The following is a 17404-nucleotide window of genomic DNA, read 5'->3' as shown; positions in this document are numbered from 1 at the left end:
CAAACGGCACTGCAGCCACCTGATGGTGGCGCCCCCTAGCCAGAGCCGAACGGCACTGCAGCCATCTGATGGTGGCGCCCCCTAGCCAGAGCCGAACAGGTACTACAGCCATCTGATGGTGGTGCCCACTAGCCAGAGCCGAACAGGTACTACAGCCATCTGATGGTGGCGCCCCCTAGCCAGAGCCGAACAGGTACTACAGCCATCTGATGGTGGCGCCCCCTAGCCAGAGCCGAACAGGTACTACAGCCATCTGATGGTGGTGCCCACTAGCCAGAGCCGAACAGGTACTGCAGCCATCTGATGGTGGCGCCCACTAGCCAGAGCCGAACGGCACTGCAGCCATCTGAAGATGGCGCCCCCTAGCCAGAGCCGAACGGCACTGCAGCCATCTGATGGTGGCGCCCACTAGCCAGAGCCAAACGGTACTGCATCTGTTTGGTGCCTTGCCACTTTCCATTCCTTTCCATTCCAACTCGGCCACCACCAGATATTAAACCTAGACCACACATGGCCTGAACAGCATGGTTGACAGTCTGTCACCCACTCACCACGCAGCTGTCACCCACTCACCACGCAGCTGTCACCCACTCACCACGCAGCTGTCACCCACTCACCACGCAGCTGTCACCCACTCACCACGCAGCTGTCACCCACTCACCACGCAGCTGTCACCCACTCACCACGCAGCTGTCACCCACTCACCATGCAGCTGTCACCGACTCACCACGCAGTTGCGTCTCAAAGCCAGCTGGTAAAGATGCCGGTCAACACGTTGGCATCACGGTTAGTTGTTTAACAGTATACCTATGCCAGGCCCATGCCCAAACAACATATGATGAAAACAACCAGCTAATTTATCGACGGGCTCTTGAAAGCACCCCATAAATAAATAGCTTTTGTTGAAGTTTAATAAGACAGCTTTCCTCAACATGTGTCAGAGGTCCCTGGTCCTACCTCCATGTGATGATTACTTCCCTGGCCCTACCTCAGTGTTCCATGATGATTACTTCCCTGGCCCTACCTCAGTGTAATGATTACTTCCCTAGTCCTACCTCACTGTGACATGATGATTACTTCCCTGGCCCTACCTCAGTGTAATGATTACTTCCCTAGTCCTACCTCACTGTGACATGATGATTACTTCCCTGGCCCTACCTCACTGTGATGATTACTTCCCTGGCCCTACCTCAGTGTTCCATGATGATTACTTCCCTGGCCCTACCTCAGTGTGATGATTACTTCCCTGGCCCTACCTCAGTGTAATGATTACTTCCCTAGTCCTACCTCACTGTGACATGATGATTACTTCCCTGGCCCTACCTCACTGTGATGATTACTTCCCTGGCCCTACCTCAGTGTTCCATGATGATTACTTCCCTGGCCCTACCTCAGTGTGATGATTACTTCCCTGGCCCTACCTCAGTGTTCCATGATGATTACTTCCCTGGCCCTACCTCAGTGTGATGATTACTTCCCTGGCCTTACCTCACTGTTCCATGATGATTACTTCCCTGGCCCTACCTCAGTGTTCCATGATGATTACTTCCCTGGCCTTACCTCACTGTTCCATGATGATTACTTCCCTGGTCCTACCTCACTGTGATGATTACTTCCCTGGTCCTACCTCACTGTGATGATTACTTCCCTGGCCCTACCTCACTGTGATGATTACTTCCCTGGCCCTACCTCAGTGTGATGATTACTTCCCTGGTCCTACCTCACTGTGACATGATGATTACTTCCCTGGCCCTACCTCAGTGTTCCATGATGATTACTTCCCTGGCCCTACCTCAGTGTGATGATTACTTCCCTGGCCTTACCTCACTGTTCCATGATGATTACTTCCCTGGCCCTACCTCAGTGTTCCATGATGATTACTTCCCTGGCCTTACCTCACTGTTCCATGATGATTACTTCCCTGGCCCTACCTCAGTGTGATGATAACTTCCAGTGAAGCAACAATATGTTGGTTGTTTAAGGTCTGTCTGTGACCTCACTGGCTGACCAGTTTGAACCAAACCTAGCATACTTGTGGTCATATCTGAAGTCCGTGTGTGCAGATCAAGGGTTGTTTCACTATGAAGGTTTGTGGATGAGTGATTCAGGACCTTGATCACTCAAAAGTGGATGTGAAATAGACTTCTGAACCAGCATGTTGCCCATTCAACTCTAATGGACTTCTGAACCAGCATGTTGCCCATTCAACTCTAATGGACTTCTGAACCAGCATGCTGCCCATTCAACTCTGATGGTGATCCTAATATTTTCCTCTCTGTCGTTCTCCCTCTCTGTTCTCAGGGACCCCCTGGCCCTCCCGGACCCCCGGGACGTCCCGGAATGTTCAACTGCCCCAAAGGAGTAAGTATGAACCCCCGCCCCTTTTCAGTAAAGGTTCAAATCCAGGTCTTGTGACATGTTTGTGACTTGGGAGGCCAAATAAAATCACCCTCGGGCCAAATTCGGGGACCCTGCTCAACTCCCTTCCTATATCCATGTTTGTCCATGTCATTTGTAGCTCACTGTCCCCTTCTTTCGTTTTTTGAAGACAGTTTTTCCCGTCCCTCCCAGACCGCACTGCAAAAAGGCCGTAAGTGACTGACAGACATTGCAGCTCTGGGCAGGCTGAGCTCAGGCCTGTCTGTCTGTCTGTCTGTCTGTGTGGGGTATTTTTTCCTCTCTCTCTCTCTCTCTCACACACACACACACACACACACTGTATTTGTCTCTCTCTCGCTCTGCCTTAGCCACTTGTTCACTCTGTGGTGTATTCGTCACTTCTCCATCATAAAAGGGGAATGTGCATGTTGCATCCATGGTCCCTAACCTATTCCAGGTGAGAACAGAGGATCTCTCCTAGCATGCTGCATGTTTTCTCTTCCATAGGGGTTGGTCTTCATGGGGAAGACACTAACACAATTGAGGATGGTCCCCAAGACTGAATATTAAATTATAATATATTTTATTTTGACTTGCTGAGAGCAGATTTACTTGTGTCTAAAGCAATTGATGTTAACAGTTTCTATTGAGGTCTGTCTTTAACTGGTATTTGGTGAAACATTGTCATTTTCAATTATATCCATTCAGATTGTATAACCATGTAATTGTTTTGTAAATACCAGGTTAATAGTGTTCTAAAATACAACATAACCAAATGAATGTACTTACTATGTAAGGTCTTTCAGAAATTAGATAAGCCAAACGTGATTTGTCTATCCTGTCTTTCATGGGGACCGTCTTTATCCACGGTGCTGGTGGTTACTGCCACGTTTCACCCTTCTTACCCTCCATTTTGTTACAGATACATTAACTCATTCACTGTGACCTCTGAATCTGTGAATGTATCATCACAACATATTATAACATATTATATCTATCATATTGTATTAGTTGGTCTGAAATGCATGATGTGAAGTTTCCAAACAGTCACATCACTGTTCCTTCCATACGCCCTGTTCTTGTTTCTGTTCAGGAAGTCCAATAGCTCTCATGTCTTTTAAACATGTTTGTTTCACTTTGGCAGATAAATGGTTCTGAGAATTCAACAAATGGTGAGTTGAAGGACTTTCTGGATGTGACATCACATGACCTGTTATTTGTTTGTTGACATGGAAGCGTCTATTGGTCACTTTATGGTAAGTACTAATATTACACACAACATAAGATTTCCGAGACTGATGTCGGAGACCTGCTGCATCAAATACAACATATAAAATAGCAAATACACGACATACGTTCAACATTGTCTGTCGTTATTTTGTTGCGAGGTCTTCTCTTTCATGACTGCCTAATGCTTAACTGTTGTTCCTTATCTGACCTGTAGGGGGGGCTGACTGTCTTCCATCTGGGACCAAAGGGGACAAGGGGGAGAGGGGCTTCCCTGGGATGCCTGCCCCGCCACGTGAGTCATATTGGATGGATGGATGGATGGATGGATGGATGGATGGATGGATGGATGGATGGATGGATGGATGGATGGATGGATCACTGTTTACCTAACAGCATTATTTTGTTCTGTTTTTGATATAAATAATGGATATTGTAATCTGACACACAGGCATTATTCATGTAGACAGGTTATTATCTTTAATAATCAATGGATGTTGTGTTTTTCCTACAGTCACAATGCTTCCCAAAGGAACTATGGTAAGTTGAGTAGGTGGCGTGTGTGTGTGTGTGCGTGCGTGCGTGCGTACGTGCGTGCGTGCGTGCGTGTGTGTGTGCTTACCTCTCACAGTTTGTGTGTCTGTCTGTCCACAGGGCAATAAAGGGGACCAGGGCTTCACGGGGGAGAAGGGGGAGGCCGGGTTACCGGGCCCACCTGGTATGCCTGGGACATCTGGAATGGTGGTGAGTCTCATTCCCATGGAGACCACATGCTCCCGAAGCCAAGCCCGCCCACCACAGCTTTGACCAATTACACAACAGACACATGAGATAGTACATAATCAGTGTCATCTTAATTTGAGGGCGTTATTACAGTCCCTGACCTCTTTTGATGGTGTGCTATATAGCCAAAGAATGTTTGGTTGGTTTCAGTTGAGCTTAATTGCTGCACGAGAGGATTTACGTCTGAAATGAGGCATTTTGGTTGTGTGAGTAGTGAAGATTTCGAATTTGGCCGCGGTGGCAAAATACTGAATTTACATTAAAGGGAATACAAGTCGTGTACAATTGTTTTCAAATTCTTTCAAATTCAGATGCCGCATGAAACAATAGGTGATATTTCCTACTGACTGCATTTAAATAAACCACACAGAGTCATGGGGTTCAATAAGTCACTATGTTCTATGAACATTAATTACACATACAATTACTGGAGATGGGTATCTGCTAAAGCACTGGGTTTGTTTCAGGGCCCTAAAGGAGAAACTGTTATGGGGCCCCCTGGCCATCCAGGCGTTCCGGGGTCTCCTGGTACTCCAGGGTATGGGAGACCTGGCCCCCAAGGGCCTCCCGGAACCCCCGGAGCACCCTCTCCAGGTAAGATTTGTGGCACCCTTTGTGAAATTTGCTGTATGGTGTAATATGCTGACTAGCTTCGCGTAATAAAATATTACCGTTGTTTGTCTCCCATTTCTGTAATTCCAGCTGTGACCATCCCTGGGCCTCCAGGCCCCACTGGCCCGGCTGGACCTCCTGGGGCCTCTGCCGTGGTGAGTCAGTCCTCTCCATTATGCCGTCACTTATCCGCCCCGTCACGTCATAATGTCATCCCGTCATACCATCAATTGTCAATCCTGTTACATCATTTACATTTTTAGTCATTTTAGCAGACGCTCTTATCCAGAGCGACTTACAGGAGCAATTAGGGTTAAGTGCCTTGCTCAAGGGCACACCGACAGATTTTTCACCTAGTTGGCTCGGGATTAGAACCAGCGACCTTTCGCTGGCACAACGCTCTTAACCACTAAACTACCTGCCGCTCCTTACGTCATGTCATCCCTGTTACGTAATCACACGTCAGCTCCGTCATCAAATAACCGCAGACACACTAGAGATAAAATGACTGTCCTCTCCTCAATCACTCTGGCCAGTGTCTCCCAAACAATTACAGTGTTATAAATGGTGATAGATATTTCCTTCCAGTCTCAAAAGGTGCTTCTCTCCTCTGTTTTTCCTTTAGATGGAGACGTTTCCTTCCAGCGAGGTCATGATGCAACGGACGATGAACAGCAGAGAGGGGACCCTGAGCTTCATCACCACGGGGACAGGCAAACTCTACATCCGGGTGCAAGAGGGATGGAAGGAGGTCCTGGTACAGTAGCATTTCTGGTCCCTCTACTCCAGTGTCTCTGGTCCCTCTCCTCCTGTGTCTCTGGTCCCTCTCCTCTATGTGTCTCTGGTCCCTCTCCTCCTGTGTCTCTGGTCCCTCTCCTCCTGTGTCTCTGGTCCCTCTCCTCCATGTGTCTCTGGTCCCTCTCCTCCTGTGTCTCTGGTCCCTCTCCTCCTGTGTCTCTGGTCCCTCTCCTCCATGTGTCTCTGGTCCCTCTCCTCCTGTGTCTCTGGTCCCTCTCCTCTATGTGTCTCTGGTCCCTTTCCTCCTGTGTCTCTGGTCCCTCTCCTCTATGTGTCTCTGGTCCCTCTCCTCCTGTGTCTCTGGTCCCTCTCCTCCTGTGTCTCTGGTCCCTCTCCTCCATATGTCTCTGGTCCCTTTCCTCCTGTGTCTCTGGTCCCTTTCCTCCTGTGTCTCTGGTCCCTTTCCTCCTGTGTCTCTGGTCCCTCTCCTCTATGTGTCTCTGGTCCCTCTCCTCCTGTGTCTCTGGTCCCTCTCCTCCTGTGTCTCTGGTCCCTCTCCTCCATGTGTCTCTGGTCCCTCTCCTCCTGTGTCTCTGGTCCCTCTCCTCCTGTGTCTCTGGTCCCTCTCCTCCATGTGTCTCTGGTCCCTCTCCTCCTGTGTCTCTGGTCCCTCTCCTCCTGTGTCTCTGGTCCCTCTCCTCCTGTGTCTCTGGTCCCTCTCCTCCTGTGTCTCTGGTCCCTCTCCTCTATGTGTCTCTGGTCCCTCTCCTCTATGTGTCTCTGGTCCCTCTCCTCCATATGTCTCTGGTCCCTTTCCTCCTGTGTCTCTGGTCCCTTTCCTCCTGTGTCTCTGGTCCCTTTCCTCCTGTGTCTCTGGTCCCTCTCCTCTATGTGTCTCTGGTCCCTCTCCTCCTGTGTCTCTGGTCCCTTTCCTCCTGTGTCTCTGGTCCCTCTCCTCTATGTGTCTCTGGTCCCTTTCCTCCTGTGTCTCTGGTCCCTCTCCTCCTGTGTCTCTGGTCCCTTTCCTCCTGTGTCTCTGGTCCCTCTCCTCCAGTGTCTCTGGTCCCTTTCCTCCTGTGTCTCTGGTCCCTTTCCTCCTGTGTCTCTGGTCCCTCTCCTCCTGTGTCTCTGGTCCCTCTCCTCCATGTGTCTCTGGTCCCTCTCCTCTATGTGTCTCTGGTCCCTCTCCTCCTGTGTCTCTGGTCCCTCTCCTCTATGTGTCTCTCTTCCCGCTCCTCCTGTGTCTCTGGTCCCTCTCCTCCTGTGTCTCTGGTCCCTCTCCTCTATGTGTCTCTGGTCCCTCTCCTCTATGTGTCTCTGGTCCTTCTCCTCCTGTGTCTCTGGTCCCTTTCCTCCTGTGTCTCTGGTCCCTCTCCTCTATGTGTCTCTGGTCCTTCTCCTCCTGTGTCTCTGGTCCCTCTCCTCCATGTGTCTCTGGTCCCTTTCCTCCTGTGTCTCTGGTCCCTCTCCTCCTGTGTCTCTGGTCCCTCTCCTCTATGTGTCTCTGGTCCCTCTCCTCCTGTGTCTCTGGTCCCTCTCCTCTATGTGTCTCTGGTCCCTCTCCTCCTGTGTCTCTGGTCCCTCTCCTCTATGTGTCTCTGGTCCCTCTCCTCTATGTGTCTCTGGTCCTTCTCCTCCTGTGTCTCTGGTCCCTCTCCTCCATGTGTCTCTGGTCCCTTTCCTCCTGTGTCTCTGGTCCCTCTCCTCCTGTGTCTCTGGTCCCTCTCCTCTATGTGTCTCTGGTCCCTCTCCTCCTGTGTCTCTGGTCCCTCTCCTCTATGTGTCTCTGGTCCCTCTCCTCTATGTGTCTCTGGTCCCTCTCCTCCTGTGTCTCTGGTCCCTCTCCTCCTGTGTCTCTGGTCCCTTTCCTCCTGTGTCTCTGGTCCCTCTCCTCCTGTGTCTCTGGTCCCTCTCCTCCTGTGTCTCTGGTCCCTTCCGGTCCCTTTCCTCCTGTGTCTCTGGTCCCTCTCCTCCTGTGTCTCTGGTCCCTCTCCTCCATGTGTCTCTGGTCCCTCTCCTCTATGTGTCTCTGGTCCCTCTCCTCCTGTGTCTCTGGTCCCTCTCCTCTATGTGTCTCTCGTCCCGCTCCTCCTGTGTCTCTGGTCCCTCTCCTCCTGTGTCTCTGGTCCCTCTCCTCTATGTGTCTCTGGTCCCTCTCCTCTATGTGTCTCTGGTCCTTCTCCTCCTGTGTCTCTGGTCCCTCTCCTCCATGTGTCTCTGGTCCCTTTCCTCCTGTGTCTCTGGTCCCTCTCCTCCTGTGTCTCTGGTCCCTCTCCTCTATGTGTCTCTGGTCCCTTTCCTCCTGTGTCTCTGGTCCCTTTCCTCCTGTGTCTCTGGTCCCTCTGCTCCTGTGTCTCTGGTCCCTTTCCTCCTGTGTCTCTGGTCCCTCTCCTCTATGTGTCTCTGGTCCCTTTCCTCCTGTGTCTCTGGTCCCTCTCCTCTATGTGTCTCTGGTCCCTCTCCTCCTGTGTCTCTGGTCCCTCTCCTCCTGTGTCTCTGGTCCCTTTCCTCCTGTGTCTCTGGTCCTCTCCTCCTGTGTCTCTGGTCCTTCTCCTCCCCTGTGTCTCTGGTCCTTCTCCTCCTGTGTCTCTGGTCCTTCTCCTCCTGTGTCTCTGGTCCTTCTCCTCCTGTGTCTCTGGTCCCTTTCCTCCAGTGTCTCTGGTCCCTCTCCTCCTGTGTCTCTGGTCCCTTTCCTCCTGTGTCTCTGGTCCCTCTCCTCTATGTGTCTCTGGTCCCTTTCCTCCTGTGTCTCTGGTCCCTCTCCTCCTGTGTCTCTGGTCCTTCTCCTCCTGTGTCTCTGGTCCCTTTCCTCCTGCGTCTCTGGTCCCTCTCCTCTATGTGTCTCTGGTCCCTCTCCTCCTGTGTCTCTGGTCCCTCTCCTCCTGTGTCTCTGGTCCTTCTCCTCCTGTGTCTCTGGTCCCTCTCCTCCTGTGTCTCTGGTCCCTCTCCTCCTGTGTCTCTGGTCCCTCTCCTCCTGTGTCTCTGGTCCCTCTCCTCCTGTGTCTCTGGTCCCTCTCCTCCTGTGTCTCTGGTCCCTTTCCTCCTGTGTCTCTGGTCCCTCTCCTCCTGTGTCTCTGGTCCCTTTCCTCCTGTGTCTCTGGTCCCTCTCCTCCTGTGTCTCTGGTCCCTTTCCTCTTGTGTCTCTGGTCCCTCTCCTCCTGCGTCTCTGGTCCCTTTCCTCCTGTGTCTCTGGTCCCTTTCCTCCTGTGTCTCTGGTCCCTCTCCTCCTGTGTCTCTGGTCCCTCTCCTCCTGTGTCTCTGGTCCTTCTCCTCCTGTGTCTCTGGTCCCTCTCCTCCTGTGTCTCTGGTCCCTCTCCTCTATGTGTCTCTGGTCCCTCTCCTCCTGTGTCTCTGGTCCCTTTCCTCCTGTGTCTCTGGTCCCTTTCCTCCTGCGTCTCTGGTCCCTCTCCTCTATGTGTCTCTGGTCCCTCTCCTCCTGCGTCTCTGGTCCCTTTCCTCCTGCGTCACTGGTCCCTCTCCTCTATGTGTCTCTGGTCCCTTTCCTCCTGCGTCTCTGGTCCCTCTCCTCTATGTGTCTCTGGTCCCTTTCCTCCTGCGTCTCTGGTCCCTCTCCTCTATGTGTCTCTGGTCCCTCTCCTCTATGTGTCTCTGGTCCCTCTCCTCCTGTGTCTCTGGTCCCTTTCCTCCTGTGTCTCTGGTCCCTCTCCTCTATGTGTCTCTGGTCCCTTTCCTCCTGTGTCTCTGGTCCCTCTCCTCTATGTGTCTCTGGTCCCTCTCCTCCTGTGTCTCTGGTCCCTCTCCTCCTGTGTCTCTGGTCCCTTTCCTCCTGTGTCTCTGGTCCCTCTCCTCCTGTGTCTCTGGTCCTTCTCCTCCTGTGTCTCTGGTCCTTCTCCTCCTGTGTCTCTGGTCCTTCTCCTCCTGTGTCTCTGGTCCTTCTCCTCCTGTGTCTCTGGTCCCTTTCCTCCAGTGTCTCTGGTCCCTCTCCTCCTGTGTCTCTGGTCCCTTTCCTCCTGTGTCTCTGGTCCCTCTCCTCTATGTGTCTCTGGTCCCTTTCCTCCTGTGTCTCTGGTCCCTCTCCTCCTGTGTCTCTGGTCCTTCTCCTCCTGTGTCTCTGGTCCCTTTCCTCCTGCGTCTCTGGTCCCTCTCCTCTATGTGTCTCTGGTCCCTCTCCTCCTGTGTCTCTGGTCCCTCTCCTCCTGTGTCTCTGGTCCTTCTCCTCCTGTGTCTCTGGTCCCTCTCCTCCTGTGTCTCTGGTCCCTCTCCTCCTGTGTCTCTGGTCCCTCTCTCTCCTGTGTCTCTGGTCCCTCTCCTCCTGTGTCTCTGGTCCCTCTCCTCCTGTGTCTCTGGTCCCTCTCCTCCTGTGTCTCTGGTCCCTCTCCTCCTGTGTCTCTGGTCCCTCTCCTCCTGTGTCTCTGGTCCCTCTCCTCCTGTGTCTCTGGTCCCTTTCCTCCTGTGTCTCTGGTCCCTTCCTCCTGTGTCTCTGGTCCCTTCCTCCTGTGTCTCTGGTCCCTCTCCTCCATGTGTCTCTGGTCCCTCTCCTCCTGTGTCTCTGGTCCCTCTCCTCCATGTGTCTCTGGTCCCTCTCCTCCTGTGTCTCTGGTCCCTCTCCTCCTGTGTCTCTGGTCCCTCTCCTCTATGTGTCTCTGGTCCCTCTCCCCCTGTGTCTCTGGTCCCTCTCCTCCTGTGTCTCTGGTCCTCTCCTCTTGTGTCTCTGGTCCCTCTCCTCTATGTGTCTCTGGTCCTCTCCTCCTGTGTCTCTGGTCCCTTTCCTCCTGTGTCTCTGGTCCCTCTCCTCTATGTGTCTCTGGTCCTTCTCCTCCTCTGTCCCTCTCCTCCTATGTGTCTCTGGTCCCTTTCCTCTATGTGTCTCTGGTCCCTCTCCTCCTGTGTCTCTGGTCCCTCTCCTCTATGTGTCTCTGGTCCTCTCCTCCTATGTGTCTCTGGTCCCTCTCCTCCATGTGTCTCTGGTCCCTCTCCTCCTGTGTCTCTGGTCCCTCTCCTCCTGTGTCTCTGGTCCCTCTCCTCCTGTGTCTCTGGTCCTTCTCCTCCTGTGTCTCTGGTCCCTTTCCTCCTGTGTCTCTGGTCCCTCTCCTCCTGTGTCTCTGGTCCCTCTCTCTATGTGTCTCTGGTCCCTCTCCTCCTGTGTCTCTGGTCCCTCTCCTCTATGTGTCTCTGGTCCCTCTCCTCTATGTGTCTCTGGTCCCTCTCCTCCTGTGTCTCTGGTCCCTCTCCTCCTGTGTCTCTGGTCCCTCTCCTCCTGTGTCTCTGGTCCCTCTCCTCCTGTGTCTCTGGTCCCTCTCCTCCTGTGTCTCTGGTCCCTCTCCTCCTGTGTCTCTGGTCCCTCTCCTCCTGTGTCTCTGGTCCCTCTCCTCCTATGTGTCTCTGGTCCCTCTCCTCCTGTGTCTCTGGTCCCTCTCCTAGGTCCCTTCTCCTCTCTGTGTCTCTGGTCCCTCTCCTCCTGTGTCTCTGGTCCCTCTCCTCCTGTGTCTCTGGTCCCTTTCCTCCTGTGTCTCTGGTCCCTCTCCTCCTGTGTCTCTGGTCCCTTTCCTCCTGTGTCTCTGGTCCCTCTCCTCTATGTGTCTCTGGTCCCTTTCCTCCTGTGTCTCTGGTCCCTCTCCTCCTGTGTCTCTGGTCCCTCTCCTCCTGTGTCTCTGGTCCCTCTCCTCCTGTGTCTCTGGTCCCTTTCCTCCTGTGTCTCTGGTCCCTCTCCTCCTGTGTCTCTGGTCCTTCTCCTCCATGTGTCTCTGGTCCTTCTCCTCCTGTGTCTCTGGTCCCTTCTCCTCCTGTGTCTCTGGTCCTTCTCCTCCTGTGTCTCTGGTCCCTTTCCTCCAGTGTCTCTGGTCCCTCTCCTCCTGTGTCTCTGGTCCCTTTCCTCCTGTGTCTCTGGTCCCTCTCCTCTGTGTCTCTGGTCCCTTTCCTCCTGTGTCTCTGGTCCCTCTCCTCCTGTGTCTCTGGTCCCTCTCCTCCTGTGTCTCTGGTCCCTTTCCTCCTGCGTCTCTGGTCCCTCTCCTCTATGTGTCTCTGGTCCCTCTCCTCCTGTTTCTCTGGTCCCTCTCCTCCTGTGTCTCTGGTCCTTCTCCTCCTGTGTCTCTGGTCCCTCTCCTCCTGTGTCTCTGGTCCCTCTCCTCCTGTGTCTCTGGTCCCTCTCCTCCTGTGTCTCTGGTCCCTCTCCTCCTGTGTCTCTGGTCCTTCTCCTCCTGTGTCTCTGGTCCCTCTCCTCCTGTGTCTCTGGTCCCTCTCCTCCTGTGTCTCTGGTCCCTCTCCTCCTGTGTCTCTGGTCCCTTTCCTCCTGTGTCTCTGGTCCCTCTCCTCCTGTGTCTCTGGTCCCTCTCCTCCTGTGTCTCTGGTCCCTTTCCTCCTGTGTCTCTGGTCCCTCTCCTCCTGTGTCTCTGGTCCCTCTCCTCCTGTGTCTCTGGTCCCTCTCCTCTATGTGTCTCTGGTCCCTCTCCTCCTGTGTCTCTGGTCCCTCTCCTCCTGTGTCTCTGGTCCCTTTCCTCCTGTGTCTCTGGTCCCTCTCCTCTATGTGTCTCTGGTCCCTCTCCTCCTGCGTCTCTGGTCCCTTTCCTCCTGCGTCACTGGTCCCTCTCCTCTATGTGTCTCTGGTCCCTTTCCTCCTGCGTCTCTGGTCCCTCTCCTCTATGTGTCTCTGGTCCCTTTCCTCCTGCGTCTCTGGTCCCTCTCCTCTATGTGTCTCTGGTCCCTCTCCTCCTGTGTCTCTGGTCCCTCTCCTCCTGTGTCTCTGGTCCCTCTCCTCCTGTGTCTCTGGTCCCTTTCCTCCTGTGTCTCTGGTCCCTTTCCTCCTGTGTCTCTGGTCCCTTTCCTCCTGTGTCTCTGGTCCCTCTCCTCTATGTGTCTCTGGTCCCTCTCCTCCTGTGTCTCTGGTCCCTCTCCTCCATGTGTCTCTGGTCCCTCTCCTCCTGTGTCTCTGGTCCCCCTCCTCCTGTGTCTCTGGTCCTCTCCTCCTGTGTCTCTGGTCCCTCTCCTCCTGTGTCTCTGGTCCCTCTCCTCCTGTGTCTCTGGTCCCTCTCCTCTCTGTGTCTCTGGTCCCTCTCCTCCTGTGTCTCTGGTCCCTCTCCTCCTGTGTCTCTGGTCCCTCTCCTCCTGTGTCTCTGGTCCCTCTCCTCTATGTGTCTCTGGTCCCTCTCCTCCTGTGTCTCTGGTCCCTCTCCTCCTGTGTCTCTGGTCCCTCTCCTCCTGTGTCTCTGGTCCCTCTCCTCCTGTCTCGGGTCTCTGGTCCCTTTCCTCTATGTGTCTCTGGTCCCTCTCCTCCTGTGTCTCTGGTCCCTCTCCTCCTGTGTCTCTGGTCCCTCTCCTCCTGTGTCTCTGGTCCCTCTCCTCCTGTGTCTCTGGTCCCTCTCCTCCTGTGTCTCTGGTCCCTCTCCTCCTGTGTCTCTGGTCCCTCTCCTCCTGTGTCTCTGGTCCCTCTCCTCCTGTGTCTCTGGTCCCTCTCCTCCTGTGTCTCTGGTCCCTCTCTCTTGTGTCTCTGGTCCCTCTCCTCCTGCGGCTCTGGTCCCTTTCCTCTATGCGTCTCTGGTCCCTCTCCTCCTGTGTCTCTGGTCCCTCTCCTCCTGTGTCTCTGGTCCCTCTCCTCCTGTGTCTCTGGTCCCTCTCCTCCTGTGTCTCTGGTCCCTCTCCTCCTGTGTCTCTGGTCCCTCTCCTCCTGTGTCTCTGGTCCCTCTCCTCCTGTGTCTCTGGTCCCTCTCCTCCTGTGTCTCTGGTCCCTCTCCTCCTATGTGTCTCTGGTCCCTCTCCTCTGTGTGTCTCTGGTCCCTCTCCTCCTGTGTCTCTGGTCCCTCTCCTCTGTGTCTCTGGTCCCTCTCCTCCTGTGTCTCTGGTCCCTTTCCTCCTGTGTCTCTGGTCCCTCTCCTCCTGTGTCTCTGGTCCCTCTCCTCTATGTGTCTCTGGTCCCTCTCTCCTGTGTCTCTGGTCCCTCTCCTCTATGTGTCTCTGGTCCCTCTCCTGTGTCTCTGGTCCCTCTCCTCTATGTGTCTCTGGTCCCTCTCCTCCTGTGTCTCTGGTCCCTCTCCTCCTGTGTCTCTGGTCCCTCTCCTCCTGTGTCTCTGGTCCCTCTCCTCTATGTGTCTCTGGTCCCTCTCCTCTATGTGTCTCTGGTCCCTCTCCTCTATGTGTCTCTGGTCCCTCTCCTCTATGTGTCTCTGGTCCCTTTCCTCTGTGTCTCTGGTCCCTCTCCTCCATGTGTCTCTGGTCCCTCTCCTCTTGTGTCTCTGGTCCCTCTCCTCCTGTGTCTCTGGTCCCTTTCCTCCTGTGTCTCTGGTCCCTCTCCTCCTGTGTCTCTGGTCCCTCTCCTCCTGTGTCTCTGGTCCCTCTCCTCCATGTGTCTCTGGTCCCTTTCCTCCTGTGTCTCTGGTCCCTCTCCTCCATGTGTCTCTGGTCCCTCTCCTCCATGTGTCTCTGGTCCCTCTCCTCCTGTGTCTCTGGTCCCTCTCCTCCTGTGTCTCTGGTCCCTCTCCTCCTGTGTCTCTGGTCCCTCTCCTCCTGTGTCTCTGGTCCCTTTCCTCCTGTGTCTCTGGTCCCTCTCCTCCTGTGTCTCTGGTCCCTCTCCTCTATGTGTCTCTGGTCCCTCTCCTCCTGTGTCTCTGGTCCCTCTCCTCCATGTGTCTCTGGTCCCTCTCCTCCCTGTGTCTCTGGTCCCTTTCCTCTAGTGTCTCTGGTCCCTCTCCTCCTGTGTCTCTGGTCCCTTTCCTCCTGTGTCTCTGGTCCCTCTCCTCTATGTGTCTCTGGTCCCTTTCCTCCTGTGTCTCTGGTCCCTCTCCTCCTGTGTCTCTGGTCCTTCTCCTCCTGTGTCTCTGGTCCCTTTCCTCCTGTGTCTCTGGTCCCTCTCCTCCTGTGTCTCTGGTCCCTCTCCTCCTGTGTCTCTGGTCCCTCTCCTCCTGTGTCTCTGGTCCTTCTCCTCCTGTGTCTCTGGTCCCTCTCCTCCTGTGTCTCTGGTCCCTCCTCCTGTGTCTCTGGTCCCTCTCCTCCTGTGTCTCTGGTCCCTCTCCTCCTGTGTCTCTGGTCCCTTCTCCTCCTGTGTCTCTGGTCCCTCTCCTCCTGTGTCTCTGGTCCCTCTCCTCCTGTGTCTCTGGTCCCTCTCCTCCTGTGTCTCTGGTCCCTTTCCTCCTATGTGTCTCTGGTCCCTCTCCTCCTGTGTCTCTGGTCCCTCTCCTCCTGTGTCTCTGGTCCCTTTCCTCCTGTGTCTCTGGTCCCTCTCCTCCTGTGTCTCTGGTCCCTCTCCTCCTGTGTCTCTGGTCCCTCTCCTCTATGTGTCTCTGGTCCCTCTCCTCCTGTGTCTCTGGTCCCTTTCCTCCTGTGTCTCTGGTCCCTTTCCTCCTGCGTCTCTGGTCCCTCTCCTCTATGTGTCTCTGGTCCCTCTCCTCCTTGTGTCTCTGGTCCCTTTCCTCCTGCGTCTCTGGTCCCTCTCCTCCTGTGTCTCTGGTCCCTTTCCTCCTGTGTCTCTGGTCCCTCTCCTCTATGTGTCTCTGGTCCCTCTCCTCCTTGTGTCTCTGGTCCCTCTCCTCCATGTGTCTCTGGTCCCTCTCCTCCTGTGTCTCTGGTCCCTCTCCTCCTGTGTCTCTGGTCCCTCTCCTCCTGTGTCTCTGGTCCCTCTCCTCCATGTGTCTCTGGTCCCTTTCCTCCTGTGTCTCTGGTCCCTTTCCTCCTGTGTCTCTGGTCCCTCTCCTCTATGTGTCTCTGGTCCCTCTCCTCCTGTGTCTCTGGTCCCTCTCCTCCATGTGTCTCTGGTCCCTCTCCTCCTGTGTCTCTGGTCCCTCTCCTCCTGTGTCTCTGGTCCCTCTCCTCCTGTGTCTCTGGTCCCTCTCCTCCTGTGTCTCTGGTCCCTCTCCTCCTGTGTCTCTGGTCCCTCTCCTCTATGTGTCTCTGGTCCCTCTCCTCCTGTGTCTCTGGTCCCTCTCCTCCTGTGTCTCTGGTCCCTCTCCTCCTGTGTCTCTGGTCCCTCTCCTCTATGTGTCTCTGGTCCCTCTCCTCCTGTGTCTCTGGTCCCTATCCTCCTGTGTCTCTGGTCCCTTTCCTCCTGTGTCTCTGGTCCCTCTCCTCCTGCGGCTCTGGTCCCTTTCCTCTATGCGTCTCTGGTCCCTCTCCTCCTGCGTCTCTGGTCCCTCTCCTCCTGTGTCTCTGGTCCCTCTCCTCCTGTGTCTCTGGTCCCTCTCCTCCTGTGTCTCTGGTCCCTCTCCTCCTGTGTCTCTGGTCCCTCTCCTCTATGTGTCTCTGGTCCCTCTCCTCCTGTGTCTCTGGTCCCTTTCCTCCTGTGTCTCTGGTCCCTCTCCTCCTGTGTCTCTGGTCCCTCTCCTCTATGTGTCTCTGGTCCCTCTCCTCTATGTGTCTCTGGTCCCTCTCCTCTATGTGTCTCTGGTCCCTCTCCTCCTGTGTCTCTGGTCCCTTTCCTCCTGTGTCTCTGGTCCCTCTCCTCCATGTGTCTCTGGTCCCTCTCCTCCTGTGTCTCTGGTCCCTCTCCTCTATGTGTCTCTGGTCCCTTTCCTCCTGTGTCTCTGGTCCCTCTCCTCTATGTGTCTCTGGTCCCTCTCCTCTATGTGTCTCTGGTCCCTCTCCTCTATGTGTCTCTGGTCCCTCTCCTCCTGTGTCTCTGGTCCCTCTCCTCTATGTGTCTCTGGTCCCTCTCCTCCTGTGTCTCTGGTCCCTCTCCTCTATGTGTCTCTGGTCCCTTTCTCCTCCTGTGTCTCTGGTCCCTCTCCTCTATGTGTCTCTGGTCCCTTTCCTCCTGTGTCTCTGGTCCCTCTCCTCTATGTGTCTCTGGTCCTCTCCTCATGTGTCTCTGGTCCCTCTCCTCTATGTGTCTCTGGTCCCTCTCCTCCTGTGTCTCTGGTCCCTCTCCTCCATGTGTCTCTGGTCCCTCTCCTCCATGTGTCTCTGGTCCCTCTCCTCTATGTGTCTCTGGTCCCTCTCCTCTATGTGTCTCTGGTCCCTCTCCTCTATGTGTCTCTGGTCCCTCTCCTCCTGTGTCTCTGGTCCTTCTCCTCCTGTGTCTCTGGTCCCTCTCCTCCATGTGTCTCTGGTCCCTTTCCTCCTGTGTCTCTGGTCCCTCTCCTCCTGTGTCTCTGGTCCCTCTCCTCTATGTGTCTCTGGTCCCTTTCCTCCTGTGTCTCTGGTCCCTCTCCTCCTGTGTCTCTGGTCCCTTTCCTCCTGTGTCTCTGGTCCCTTTCCTCCTGTGTCTCTGGTCCCTCTCCTCCTGTGTCTCTGGTCCCTCTCCTCCTGTGTCTCTGGTCCCTCTCCTCCTGTGTCTCTGGTCCCTCTCCTCCTGTGTCTCTGGTCCCTCTCCTCCTGTGTCTCTGGTCCCTCTCCTCCTGTGTCTCTGGTCCCTCTCCTCCATGTGTCTCTGGTCCCTCTCCTCCTGTGTCTCTGGTCCCTCTCCTCCTGTGTCTCTGGTCCCTCTCCTCCTGTGTCTCTGGTCCCTCTCCTCCTGTGTCTCTGGTCCCTCTCCTCCTGTGTCTCTGGTCCCTCTCCTCTATGTGTCTCTGGTCCCTCTCCTCCTGTGTCTCTGGTCCCTCTCCTCTATGTGTCTCTGGTCCCTTTCCTCCTGTGTCTCTGGTCCCTCTCCTCTATGTGTCTCTGGTCCCTCTCCTCTATGTGTCTCTGGTCCCTCTCCTCCATGTGTCTCTGGTCCCTCTCCTCCTGTGTCTCTGGTCCCTCTCCTCCTGTGTCTCTGGTCCCTCTCCTCCTCTGTGTCTCT

At 54.8% G+C, this 17404-nt stretch overlaps 1 protein-coding gene across 3 annotated transcripts in view; it reads left to right on the top strand.

Moving 5' to 3' along the window:
- LOC121549721 (collagen alpha-1(XV) chain) overlaps nucleotides 1–17404 on the top strand; it is a 109820-nt gene that overhangs the window by 76118 nt on the left and 16298 nt on the right. For all 3 annotated transcript variants that reach the window (XM_041861565.2, XM_041861564.2, XM_041861566.2), the window contains 9 exons: nucleotides 2302–2361; nucleotides 2549–2590; nucleotides 3524–3551; nucleotides 3824–3901; nucleotides 4121–4146; nucleotides 4261–4350; nucleotides 4857–4983; nucleotides 5092–5156; nucleotides 5627–5758. In XM_041861565.2, coding sequence (XP_041717499.2) covers nucleotides 2302–2361; nucleotides 2549–2590; nucleotides 3524–3551; nucleotides 3824–3901; nucleotides 4121–4146; nucleotides 4261–4350; nucleotides 4857–4983; nucleotides 5092–5156; nucleotides 5627–5758 — 648 coding nt within the window. The remainder of the gene's footprint in view (nucleotides 1–2301; nucleotides 2362–2548; nucleotides 2591–3523; nucleotides 3552–3823; nucleotides 3902–4120; nucleotides 4147–4260; nucleotides 4351–4856; nucleotides 4984–5091; nucleotides 5157–5626; nucleotides 5759–17404) is intronic.

This window comes from Coregonus clupeaformis, chromosome 34 (genome assembly GCF_020615455.1).
Source record: "Coregonus clupeaformis isolate EN_2021a chromosome 34, ASM2061545v1, whole genome shotgun sequence".
Taxonomy (NCBI): Eukaryota; Metazoa; Chordata; class Actinopteri; order Salmoniformes; family Salmonidae; genus Coregonus; species Coregonus clupeaformis.
This window is presented reverse-complemented; position numbering and strand designations above follow the sequence as displayed.